Source organism: Dioscorea cayenensis, chromosome 2 (genome assembly GCF_009730915.1).
Source record: "Dioscorea cayenensis subsp. rotundata cultivar TDr96_F1 chromosome 2, TDr96_F1_v2_PseudoChromosome.rev07_lg8_w22 25.fasta, whole genome shotgun sequence".
NCBI classification, from domain to species: Eukaryota; Viridiplantae; Streptophyta; class Magnoliopsida; order Dioscoreales; family Dioscoreaceae; genus Dioscorea; species Dioscorea cayenensis.
This window is the reverse complement of record NC_052472.1, coordinates 16,891,165-16,904,656: the sequence shown is the minus strand read 5'-3', so window position 1 is coordinate 16,904,656 and position 13,492 is coordinate 16,891,165. Positions and strand designations below refer to the sequence as shown.

Sequence of the window (13,492 nt, the reverse complement as noted above, 5' to 3'; positions counted from 1 at the left end):
GTTCAGCAAGGCAAAGCACTAAGAAGGTGCCTAGCCACTCATGAGTATAAAATTCCATACAAAATTTCATAATATTGCAAGAAAACAAAGGTTCCATGAATAACTCCCACCAATTATTTATGTTGAGAATGATAAAGTGACTTGATCTCCTTCAAAGCTTGATCTCTTCTCCAAATTCTTCTCTAGATCTCTACCTTTCTATCATATTGGGGATCAAATCCCTCCTAAGATTGCTCCAAGATATAACGAACACTCTCTAGAATTGTTCCAAAGAAGCTTCCTTTAAAAAGTCTCCAAATTAAAAGCCCCATTTGATCTCTCTAACCATCTATTTATAGGGTCTTTATAGGCTGATGAGTGTACATTTAATCATTATTTAACATCATTTTGTATACTCATTAGGCATGTATTAGAGTATTATTGTGGAATCGATGCTAAACATGGCGAATATTGTATCTTCAAGCTTTGGACAGTGCTTAGGAGAGAGAGAGCCAAAACGAGGAAGATGTAGCTTTCTCGGCATCAACCAGTGAAGAATAGGCCAAATAAACCCACTTTATGGGCATCTTACAGCCGTAAGTCTCATCTAGAGAATCTTACGAGCATGCTTATGCCCGTAATGATATGTTTAAGGACAAACAGAGGGACTTATAAGTAGGGCTTATGCCGTAAGTCCAGACAATAAAAGTTGTTTAGAGGAGCTTACAAGGAGCAATATACGCCCATAAGGGTAGTTGCAAGGGCAATCCAGAGAAGTTTACAGTCTAGCGCTTACACCGTAAGGTGGACCGTAACACCATATAGAAGACCTTACGAATGAGACTTATAGCTGTAAGACAGACCATAAAAGCTGTACAAAGGAGCTTACGAGAAGCAATATACGGCCATAAGGGTGGTCGCAAGGGCAATCCAAAGAAGTTTACAGTCTAGCACTTACCGCCGTAAGGTGGACCGTAACACCATATAGAAGACCTTACATATGGGACTTATAACCATAAGTCAGACCGTAAAAGCTGTCCAGAGGAGCTTACGAGGAGCAATGTACGCTCGTAATGGTGATCGCAAGGGCAATCTAGAGAAGTTTACATTCTAGTGCTTACGGGCGTAAGGTGGACCGTAACACTATATAGAAGACCTTATGGATAGGACTTATAGCCGTAAGTGATCCCATAAGGTTCTTTACCCTAGCATTCTTACGCCGTAAGTGGCTAGGTATAAATATTCATAAATAGGGTTTTTGAGGGGATCTTTTTGTTCTTTGGACGATGAGGCTTGGGGATAGAAAGGGGGCGATTCTCCAGGGCTTTGGAGGTGAATCAAGAGTGAGAAATAGCCCACCTACCTTGAGGTTAAAGATTGGAAGCGTTAAGGAGTGTCTTAGCAGTGTATTTGGAAGGTTTTTGGGAAGATTCGATAACAATCTCAACGTCGCAATTGAGAAGGAGGTTTCTTTGTTTTCATTCATTCATATTGTGTCTTGTGAATTGTATTATTGTTTTTCATTAATGGAGAACTAATTTTCAAGATGCTTTGGTGTAGATGAACTCTAGGGTTTGACATATTTGACATTGGTTGTGGATCTTTATCCTTTAATTGTTTTCTAATTGCAATCTATATTATTTGAATTCAGTTGCGTGTTATCAATGTCCTTAATATTATCATGGCGAAAGCCCTAGTTTCATATATGATTTGCTTAGCATAGACATACCTCTATTGGAAGGGATTGTAAGTAAGCCTAGAAATAGGGTACTTTGGAGCTGAGAGTTCTCTTCCCACAATCATCTCAAGTGAATTAGCAAGTAATTCCATGCTCTTTGTGATCATAGAGAATAGAGTTTAGGAGAAATCACATTTTTATTTTGTATAGAATTAGGGGCAATCGCTTTGCAAAGAAGGGTTGTCTAGTTATTGAATTCTTGTTAATTCACATTAAGATTTCATAGAGTGCAATGCAATCGTAGAATGTCTGTATCGGCATTGTACTAGATTAGTTATTATTCACTCTTGTAAGAGGAGGTAATATATTTTAGGATTTCTCTCAGTTCAAATAGGATTGCTTGAGTATCCCGTTTCCACTTGCTTACTCAACTGATTTTACTTTTGTATTCTTGTTTTCTGTTTTCGTTCTTTTGTCCACATTCACATATCACAACTTTTGGTAGGTTAGTTTTTGGAATTAAGATTAATACTAGTATTATGTATTTTTCCTTGTGGATCGATACTCTACTCTTGAGCATACTTTTCTACTTGATTGGCACGTAGTGTTGTGTCTCCTATCATAGGCCTACATATTGACTGTAAATAGGGGTGTAAATGAGCCAAGCTACTCGAGATTGGCTCTTTCAATGCTCGAATTCGATTTGATTTTTCACGAGTTGAGCCGAGCCGAGCTCGAGCTGCTCATTTACGTTGATGAGCCGAGCTCGAGCAGTAAAATACTCAGCTCGTGAGGCTCGCGAGCCTAAACAAGCTTATATATATATAAATATTAAATTATTTATATATAAATTATAAAAATATCATAATTATATAAACTATATTAAATTACAAAATTACTCTTTTATCCAACTGTGATAGGTTAATTGAGCTTAAACGAGCCGAGCTCGAGCTACTTGAGCTTTTCAGTGAGCCAAGTTCGAGCCTTCGAATAATATACTCTAGCCTAGTGATACTCGGCTCGGCTCGGCTCGTTTACAGCCCTAGCCGTAAACATGGGTGTGTTTATTCGGTGCGTTTGGAAGTTGAATATCCTTAGAATAGCAAATCAGGTAAAAACATAGTTGTAAAACATGCTTTTCATAGGACTGAACACAACACGGTTATCTTTTCTTTGAACACTATCTCACAAGGCAAACATGCCTATGTGTTTCCACTTTGAATTTAGAGTTAGTCTATAAACACCATGTTTAAAAACATGGCCATGTTCCTGCATGTGTTTATTTCAATTTCTTTATTTCCTTTGTCTCTTTAGCCCAAAACTTATTCAATTTGTTCTCTTTTGTTCCAACACTTAAAAAAGAACCTAATCACGAGAAAAAAAAATTTGGGTATCAAAACTTATCAAAAACATGAAGGATCTAGTAAAATGCTATGGAAATCAATATGCAACACATGAATTATACATTTCCGTTTATCTCTTTATATTAGTCCCCGACAATTTACCATTACCCTCTTCTAATTTTCTTAATTTAATATTTATATCCATTTGAGGGTTAAAAATAATAATTTACAATGTGGTATAGGGTTCCGATGTGGGAGCAGAACTTGCAATCCAATTCCCATTGACACGTCCGAATATGCGTGTAAACCGCAAGTGTATGGGTGTCGAAGTAATAATACCACGGTGAGAGGGTAGTCGAATCCTCAGGGAATAGTGCTTAGAACCACCAAGATTGCTATTTAACTAAAATGAAAATATGTTGAAAGTGATGTGGAAACAAACTCAATGCAAATAAAAATAAGAAAAGATAAAGGAGGCGCAAGCAAAAAATAGGAAAGGCAATCGACGATAAATGGGGTACCCGGATATTGCTCCGCCTAGGACAATCATTTCAAGTGCAAGAACCCTCTATTATGCTTCCTAATCAATGCAAGTGATTCGTGGAAATCCTTAATTACATAGTTCCAAATCTAAGGTCAACTATGCCTAACTCTATACATGTCCCGGAGGAGAGATTGAATAACCTCTCAACCTCGCACTCGCATAGAATTGCAATAAGTTCTAGGGATTCCAAGTGATAAATCTCTTTCCTAATTGTAGACCTAACCCTTTGGTCCGGTGGAAGGTCCCCTAACCACAATTAAGCCCTAGATACCAAGATCACTTCAGGCTTCACTCCGTTTGCACCCTGCAACTAAGCCCCGCTGAAGGTCATCCCTTAGACCATTCACTCTATTGTGGGCTGCAAAGAACTCGAGGAACGGAGGTAGAATCTAACACATCGGAGGGGAAGGGGACGCTCCCTGTACCTCTCGACTCATCCCTCTCAACCCTCTCCAACCTAGCTTTTATCTAACACTCGTGGTGTGTCACTCACTCACAAGGTTACCAACAAGAACTCTCAACCCTAGTGTCACTCTAGGGGAGTATTCACACAATCAAGCATTCAAAGTTGGAAATCACAATAAACATCAATTAATTGAAAACATGATAAAGAGATTCAAAGAAATGAATACATCCTAGGGTTCACAAATACCCAAGTACCCACTAGAGGTTTAGCTCTCCCTGGAGCAAAATACAATAGATAATGAAATCAAAAGTATAGAGATGCAATCCATGAATGAAAACCCCCTTGTGTTCGTGTTAAATGTCTTGTGGATCGGCCACGCCTTCTTCAAAGGTCCCCTCGTCAAACCTAGGGCACACCTCGCCGGATCGGTGCCGACGAAAGCTCCCCAATAGCTCTCTTCCGAAGGAGAAGCGGTTTCGAAGGCCGTCAAACCTCTCCAAAGCCTTGCCAAAGCCTCTCCAAACCCCAGCCGCCGGCGCCTCCAAAGATGGGGAAAGGTGGAAGAAAAGATAGGGGAAAAGATATAGAAATCGGGGCTGAATCACGGCTTTTAAAGGGCTGGGAATTCTGATTTTCGGCCGGCTGTGAACAGTAAAATGCTACATCGATTTTGCTACAGTATTTGCTACAGTACTCCGCCAAAAATACTCCCGAATCCACTTTTATTGAGGCAACATAAACAGCACACGTTTATGCCGTAGATCCCGTCGCTTTTTCAATAAACGGGTTCATTGGTGAAGATCTTGCTATCAATGCACAAATCGGGATACGCAAATGTAACTGCCCTTGTGCCCCTCCAAATCATTGTAATTGCTTGAATACATGGAGGTTGGCACACATTCACGTATCTTTGACCCCAACTTGTCTTTTCGCGTTTGTTCCTTCCAAGATTTCATCAAATAGTGCATTCGCGATCTACTTTTGGCTTCTTTTTCTTAAAACATAGCTTCACAACCCTATCTGCGCAAAAGAACACAAATACACATGTATTAGGGCTTAAACCTGATAAAAGTAATGCTCATTGTAAAGAAAGAACGCTTCGCATTCTTATCACACAAGCACTTATCACCCATGCCATTGGGTGAGGACATACAACTAGATGTTCATTTTTTGGCTGTGTGCACCATCCTTGACTGTTGGGTTCATCGCATTTATTAAAAACAAAAACAAAAAACTTTATTTATTCAATAATGGAAAAGTATCATTTTCTTAAAATAAGAAAAAAATAAAATTATACTTTTTCATTTATCTCTTTACATTAGTCCCCCATAATTTACCATAACCCCCTTCTAATATTCTTAATTTAACATTTATACCCATTTGAGGGGTAAAAATAATAATTCACATTTGTAAAGGATCAATACATAAAACGCAGCCATCTTTATATTCCTTTGATTCTCCCGCCAGAGTTACCATTTCCAGTTTGCGATGGCGGAAACCGAAACAGAGCTCCGCAACGGCGATCCAGAGGAATGGGAGAAGCGAACCCTAAACCTAATCAAGGGCTCCGAAATCGATCAAGGTTCCACCTTTTTCAATCCCTATATTCATGTTTTACCCTCAATTTTGTTCAATTTCGTGAAATCCTCTTCTTTTTCTCCGATTTCTCAGAGTTTTCGGCCCTGAAATCCAAGAAGACTGGACGAAAGAATCGGCACAAGATCAAGAAAATGAACAAGCCGATGATGCTTCCTTGCACCCTTCTTGAATTCATGGATGATGATCTCCGAGAGGCAGCAATTCGATATCTCAGTACTTTCTTGATCGAGGTCCATATCTTGCTTCTTTTGATCCTGTTAGACTTCTATCTAGGGCTTCAAATCATCTAAATTTAAAGATTTTTTTTTTCTTTAGTTTGTTTCTTTTTTCCAGAATTCTATTCAATTGCGTGATGTTTATTCTTGTGAAAATGTTAGATTGCCATATGAACTTTACTAAATTTGGTAGCAAATTTGTTTTCAAGATATAAATTTGTTTTTTGTTTCTTCTTGATCTGGTTCTTGTTTGGATTTTTTTTTGGATGCTAAACAAATAAAACAAAATAAGGCTGGAGTAGAATGCTATATGAGTTCTTTGTGGTTTTTGCATTTTATTTTTTCTTTTGTAGAGAAGAGAGGAAAATATGGACAATTATGACAGGGCTGGATTTCTGATTTTTCATTCTTTTGGTACAATGACCATACTGTTGCAGGTAGTGATTGAATATGTTTGTTTTTTCCTAAGAATTTCAATTTAGTGTTGGTTGAGCAGAGATTAAGATAGTTTATTGTTTTTATTTTAATGAGTAATCAGGAAGTAGTGGAATTTATTTGGAAAATGGACAATGATCCACTGGAGGTACGATCAATCAAGCGCCTTGCAAATGTTCTGACCATGTTTCAGGTAACTATTCTTCTTCTTATGTGTTTGTTTCTGTGAAATTGAATGTGGTTTTAAGTTTACTAAAGTCATGGTGTTGCAGTGTGTCGCAGCTAACAGTGAGACCAGGCAGAAGTTTATTGATTGTAAGAACTCTGCCCTTTGTGTATTGCCTGTAAAGCGAACTGTGAATTAATAGCTTATTTCTTCTTTAAAATAAGCATGGATTTTCAAAATGGCATATGATGTATAAAAAAGTTCTAAATAGCTAGGATTTTATCTTGTCACTTAATAATCTGTCTGTTCTTCACATTTATCCTTTTTATAATTCTGGCAATGTGCTGGCTAACTAAATTATCATAATTAATATTCTACCCACACTTGGATGCACCATTCTGATCAAATTCTAGTCTTCTTTTGACTAGCTGCATCTTTTTGAGACCGTATGTTCTGCTTCCTGTTAGCAAGGTTTTCTTAACTATATCTGATCATACAGCATTTTTTGTTTCAGCCTCTATACCAAACTTCTTGATTCCTTTGATCCAGTGTACAAATGAAATTGAACTATTTGATAATATCCGTGCAATTGCACTCTCAGTCCTTGGAATTTTATGCCAGGTACTTTTTATCTTTTCAGCATCTCTACTGATACTTGGCATCCAGTATAGTTGTATGTGAATCAAATTATTCTCTTTGAAGGCCAGAGAACCAACTGTTATCAAGTGGGCCATAGAGAGTAATATGTTGGATGTTTGTAGTTACATTATTGATAAAGGAAGTGAGCTTACGAAAGTGGTAAATTCTCCCCTCTTTTCTTTTCTTCTCTTTTTTTAGAATTTGTTTTCATGCTTCAACTTATTTTTCAATCCACAATCTTTCATTTCTGTTTTTCATTTGCTACTTCACATTTTTGTGTTCATTTTACTAATTGTCATGTACTCATCTTTGAATTTACTATCACCAAGGCATTTTACTGGTGAATTTGCTAGTATAATAAAATTCGCATTATAGAATTCAAAATGATGTGGCATTTGTTTGGCATGGATAGAGAAAACCAAAAGACAGATGACTTGGATTTGAGAAATCACTTTGAAATTCCCTTTCAGCTGATTATTTGTAAATAATGAAAAATGCAGACACAGGTCATAAAAGTTTCAGGTAGCTTATGTCACAAGAGTGTTGATTCAGAGCCATTCAGTTCAGGCAAGGATTAAAAACCATAACTAATAAAGGAAATCATCACCTGAGCTGTTCTTGTCCTTTGTGAAGGTCAATAATGTTTTGCTAGCTTGGGAATCTGATTTTCACTTTCTATGAAGTACGTAAACAGTCTTATGGCCCAACTGAAGAAAGGCTGAACATTTAGGAAATGGTTCATTGCAATATTAATTTTTCTACTATTTCATTCTTAGATGCACAATTCTCTGTATTTGTCACATTTGAAATTGTGCAACTCCTCAACTATTTATGTGGCTTTTTAAAGAAAGAAAGAGAACAAGATTCATCCTTTATTTTTTTCAATTGTCATGTAACAAGATATTATCTGTTCTATTATGTGCATGTCATTAGCTATCATGCAGGCATCTCTGAACAATTTTTTGTTTTTCTCTAAAAAAGATATTTATACATCCCCCTTTACACTCAATAAGCAATTGTATGTCATTTCTTTCTTTTGACAACTTTCTGTTGACTTACTTTTAGGAAAACTACTTTCTGTCAATTTCTCACTAGTTCCAAAGAGTATGGCTGTGTGTTCTGTTTTTTGATTCAGTATTTGAAATCTTAAACTCATAGTTCATTTTGAAATATGTTGAACTGAGTACCTTTTTCATATGAAACCACAAACACAACTTTAATGGTGTTGGGTTGATATATTTCATATTTCTTAATTATTTTTTATTGAAGGAAATTGCTCCATTTACATGACTGGCAGATTTCAATGCACATTCTTGAGGCTATACTTCAAGACAGTTTTGGGATACAACATATTTGCAATCCTATCAGTGATCATATACTGAAAGCACTGATCAGGGGATGGGACCAGCTGGTGAAGCTTATGAACTGAGAAAAAAATTTCATTACTTTTTGCAACATATCCATTCCCCTGTCTGATCAGTTCATTGTCTTAATAAAGGTCACTCTCCTGGCAGCAGACCAAGATTTCTCACCTCGTCTTCTGTTCCATATCATCCGATGCTATATTTTGCTTTCTACTAACAAGAGGTAAATTTTGTGGGATCAGACTAAGCAGTTTCCTTATACTTGATATTGACTTAGAATAATCTCTAGTGTGCCTCATTTTCAGAGGATATAACATTGTGATGGAAAACCTACCACAAGCCATCCTGAACAATTCTTTCAAGGATATGATAGAAGTATGTTTCTTTTACCAGTAGCGAAAGCCAAATATGATTAAACTTTTGTATTATTTTTAGTAAGAGATATCTGAATATTTCTTTTCTCTTGTAATGTAGGAGTTCCCAGTTCTCAAGAACTTGCTTGATCAACTGTACAAGATTATGACCAAGTAAGAGAAAAATTTTGTGAATCAACTTTTAATTCTTCAGTTTTGGATAAATTAAACAGTTTTAGTTTACAAGCCTATTTGATTGTTTTTGCTTTCATAGTAGACTGAATTAGTGATAGTCCCATCTGCTTCATGTAATTGTCAACTATCAAATAGAAAGCATCATTCATTCTTCTTCAATAAGAATGTGAAAGATGCTTTCTGTCCGATTCCGTCTCCATAGAAAGATTTTATTAGTAAAAATATATGGGAAAATATTACTTTCATAATTCTTCGAAAACAGGACCACTTACATGAATTGATTCTAGAAGTACATCTGATGCAACACTTTTGTATTGATTGATTGTCAAGTATTTGACTAGTTTCTCATAGAGACTGCATCTTAGTCACAAAATGCTATATCAATAACACACTCCTAAGTCCTAAACATCTTTCAGTGGTTTTGCAGAGTTTCAACAAACGTACTTCTGGATAAATCTGAGCACTAGTTATCATGTTAGTAGGTTCTTTCACGAATGAGAGTAACTTGCATATCTCTTAGTTCTTCATTGTGGTGTCCTTGTGAAACAACAAATAAGACTAGATGACACCTCTACGTACCCTGATGATTCTCATACACCATCTGATGTTATACAAGACCTCAGTTAGCTCATGATGACAATATTGGACTGAGGTCTTGAAAGCCAGGCAAATCAAAACAAAACCTTCATGTCCATCCATACATCAAAGCAGAGAACACATTCCTTAGTTCATTAACTTCACTGGTAGCATGGTCCAGAGTTAAAGAGCACTTCTTTCAGAAATGGGGTGGTAACAATGTGCCTCACAACTCTTTCCCCAGTTTCCCTTTTTTATGCACTTGATTTGATTTCACTCATCCCTGACTTCATGTTGTCCTGTTGATGGTGCACCAACCTCACACCCACCAATCACATGCAATGCCTTTACTTGGCAGACAAAAAAGACCAAGATATGTAGGAGATGACAGACTTATTTATGATGGTTCTTTCAGTGATTCATAAAGAGTGAAAGACTGATGGAATGTTTTCATGGTGGAAGTGACACCCCAGCCAATCATCACCCTCTGGGCCCTGCCATTGCCAGTCACAACATCTCTAACTAGTAACCCCAAAACCCTTAACCCAAATCCATCCCATAGATTCTCTCCAACCCTAGTAAACCAACATAAACCATGAAAAGATAAAAAGTTGCAAGCTTCTCTCAAGCTTTTAATGGATGTTCAGTGAACTGGAATGCAGTGAGGTGGAGTGAATGAGAAGCAAAACCCCTAATCTCTGCAAGGTAACACCTGCAACTTCATCTATGCACCCATAGTCAAAGTTGGCCTGGTTTTAGCAAGCAAAGGGTAGTTCATGCAATTGGGCATCTTTGTCTCCCAAATCTTTTTTGTCCATCTTAGGTCACTTCCTTGAGAAAGTGCTTATGTAGTTTGCTCTCCTTTGTCCCAACCATTAGCAAATGCAGAAGAACTACTGCTCATCTGGAATCTTGTTTATATAAACCATAAAACCAATTTCAAGTCTGGCTTACAAGAGATTCCCCTCCCCTTTTGTGTCATATCAAAGTTAACTTAATCACAGAGCTTTCACTTAAGTTAGAGAAACAAAAATGAATGCAATGATGATTTGACATGAAGTGAGAAGTTGAAAAACAAGATGAAGAGAAAGTAGTGTTTTCCATTCATATGCTAGCTAAGCTCTTTATGTTGTATCACAAGTTGAGGTTTCTCTCTCCCTCTCTCTCCCTCCCATAATGCATGCTGACTCTTTGCCCATCCCTCTCACGTGCTAGCTAGCAAAGCTCTCTCACTCTCAGACTTGGAACGAGGAGTTGGCCAAACATGGCAAAGGGTATATACAAGGTGGCAGACCAAGGCTACCATTTTTGCAAACCTTGAGCCAAATATAGCAAGACACATTTGCAGGAGGTACCGCGAATGGGATTTTCAGTTTTAGGGTTAGAGTTTGATGGCCACTCCTGCTCCTCCATTACTTCCCCATCTGAAAGAGATATCAATAAGAGAGATAAAAGAGCCAACTCAAAACTCTTTATATTATCATGACACTACTGCTCAGGTGAGTGCCACTACTAGTGCTCTCTTTGTTTTTCCATCTTTTCCCAACTTCTACATTGTTCTGTGTTTCCTTTTTTCTGCAACTCAACTCTCATGGAGAGATTTGAGACAAGTTCAAGAGATAGAGATCAGTGTGGAAAGCAAGGTTAAGGAGATATGGAGCCATGGTTGTCCTAGTCTTTCTGGTGGTCTTCTTGGTGGTTTCTCATGGCCTCCAAGGTTGTATACTTGTAGCTTTTGTCACAGAGAGTTCAGGTCTGCTCAAGCTCTTGGTGGTCATATGAATGTCCATAGAAGGGATAGAGCTTTGTTGAGGCACTCTTCTCCTTGGGATCCTTCTTGTCTTACTAAGCCTAGGCCTGACCTTAACCTCATTCCTCCTCCAAACCCTAACCCTAACCCTAATTCTGTCAACTTCTCACCACATTGTCATGCTGCTTCTTCCAAGGCTTGCGCCTACACATTCCCATCCTTGTTTTCTCCTCTCAAAAGTTTCACTTCTTCTTCCTCATCTTCGGCATCTTCAATGGAAGCTTTGCAAGGTTCTAGGCCAGTGAAGCCCTTATTTAGGGTTGGGGAGTTAAAGAGTTTCTTTGACATGGATATTGAGATGTATGCTACTGACATTGACGATGATTTGGATCTAGAGCTTCGTCTTGGTCCTTCATAAATTGTCTATTAATTTTTCTTGCAAGTTTATCATGCATGTTGCTGAACTCCATTTCAGACCTATCTTTCAGTTCTTAGATTGTTAGTAGATGAAATCAATGCAATAATATTCTTCTTTTTCTGTTCATTTTTCTTTAAATCAGCATCATAGAACAAAATACAATGAATGTATCTGCTCTTGCACTATCATGATAAACACTATATATGTTTTCCATTACTTTGTTCATCAGCATCATAAAACAAAGATAAGAAATACATCCATTCTTGCACTATCTTTCTGCATGCATGATCATGCATAAAAGCACAAAAAAACCATTAAACATGCACTGTATTCTACATGACCTGTTACTGTATTTTTCATTAGTTTTGTTCACTGCTTGCTTATCAGCAGCATGCATATATAGAGCAAAAAGTACTAGCATGTATTCCATTAGCAATTGGCATTATGATATTTTGTCATGTATCTTTTACTATAATGGAGGAAGGACATTAAGAGCATGATGGTGAGTTCCATTATAGGTCAGGAAGGGACATGGTTATGAGTCCCAGAAAAAGCTCAGAGTGTAGTGCAAAATGGTATTGTCTCCCGGAGATGACGGCCTTCCTTTGTTTTTCAAAAAGTAAGAGACAAAAACATGAACGTCATGATCCTTTTCATGTTGGGAAGTGAAGATACAGTGAACTTAATTTACTTTAGTCTCATTGCCTTATACTAGTATAGTACAACTCCAATGTCACTCTCTGCATGTTGATCATTAGGATTATATATATATATATATAAATCTAGAGAGAGATAGAGAATGGTGCAACTCTCCTTAAATTTGGTTCATATTCATGTAGGATATTAAGAGTCTAAGATAACACATTTATATATGGTTCTATATAGACTTCTGTCAAGAGGGGTTTTTTTTTTATATTCAAATATCACTTGCAAAAAATAGGCAATTGCTAATGTACCTATGTTAAAAAAAATACTTATATATACTCTTGTATATCAATTTTATTTGCTTATAATAATCAGCCGAACTTATATATAAATATCTTGTGAAATTAGAGTCTAATCAATTTGGTTTGATTAAATTATTAGTTTTAAAAATTAGACATCGTAGTTCAGCCTATGATTTATTCTTGTTATTCTTTCTATTAAGCTTGACCTTGTATATATATATATATATATTTGGTCTTTAATAAAAATTCTAAAAATGTTGAATAAACCAACTAAAGAATGAAAGAAAAGGCAATGCAGCTGGCCATGATAGACTTTTGACTTTGAGAACCTTTTGACCAGTGTGACAACTGTAACATTCCAAGTGAACCAACTAACACTTGTGTTTGACTAATGAGAACACAAAACCCTGGAGCATCTAGTTAGCTTAACTTGGTCCACCAACAAGGCCGGCTTTTCTTTCTTGTTCTTAATTCTAGATGGAATTTTAATACATTAAACAATTTACTAGACAGTCTTCATGCATGCTTTCCTAATTATTACTTATATAGACTTTGTCCTCTTCTTTCATCTTTATGTTTAATAGAGTTTTTATTATGTTCATGTCTCCATTTAACAATGACTTCTCTTCATTTTTTATGTTGATTGAAAGAGAGAGGCCAGTATTAATGTAGTTACAATATATGTATTTGGTTTAGATTTTATAATAAAAATGTGAAATTTAATTTAAAAAGAAAAGTATGAAAAACTATTTGACTTTGAAGAGAGAGAGAGAGAGAGAGAGAGAGAGAGAGAGAGAGAGAGTGTGTGTGTATAAATAAGTTGAGTTGTGGACACTTTCAGTCATCTCATTTTCTTCATAGATTTATGGGCTTAAAGTCTTTATC

General features: G+C 36.7%; 2 protein-coding genes across 2 annotated transcripts; both read left to right on the top strand.

Moving 5' to 3' along the window:
* The first annotated feature begins 5,438 nt into the window (after window positions 1–5,438).
* On the top strand, window positions 5,439–10,787 carry LOC120278677 (CCR4-NOT transcription complex subunit 9-like). The gene is made up of 12 exons (XM_039285409.1): window positions 5,439–5,532; window positions 5,622–5,779; window positions 6,118–6,201; window positions 6,303–6,392; window positions 6,472–6,514; window positions 6,880–6,986; window positions 7,068–7,163; window positions 8,302–8,415; window positions 8,503–8,591; window positions 8,674–8,743; window positions 8,843–8,895; window positions 10,708–10,787. Exons 1-12 carry the CDS (start codon window positions 5,439–5,441, stop codon window positions 10,709–10,711), a joined length of 1,002 nt encoding a protein of 333 aa, XP_039141343.1. The 3' UTR covers window positions 10,712–10,787.
* Window positions 10,744–11,780, top strand: LOC120278687 (transcriptional regulator SUPERMAN-like). Its single transcript, XM_039285416.1, has one exon. The coding sequence runs from the start codon at window positions 10,884–10,886 to the stop codon at window positions 11,658–11,660; it is 777 nt and encodes a 258-aa protein (XP_039141350.1). The 5' UTR covers window positions 10,744–10,883; the 3' UTR covers window positions 11,661–11,780.
* Window positions 11,781–13,492: the final 1,712 nt, after the last annotated feature.

Bases quoted from the DNA above. Each gene is read 5' to 3' on its own strand.
- LOC120278677 (XM_039285409.1), top strand. From the start codon at position 5,439: ATGGCGGAAACCGAAACAGAGCTCCGCAACGGCGATCCAGAGGAATGG. The intron at 6,987-7,067 runs GTACTTTTTATC...TTCTCTTTGAAG, and splicing joins TCCTTGGAATTTTATGCCAG to GCCAGAGAACCAACTGTTAT. The intron at 8,592-8,673 runs GTAAATTTTGTG...CCTCATTTTCAG, and splicing joins TTGCTTTCTACTAACAAGAG to AGGATATAACATTGTGATGG.
- LOC120278687 (XM_039285416.1), top strand. From the start codon at position 10,884: ATGGCCACTCCTGCTCCTCCATTACTTCCCCATCTGAAAGAGATATCA.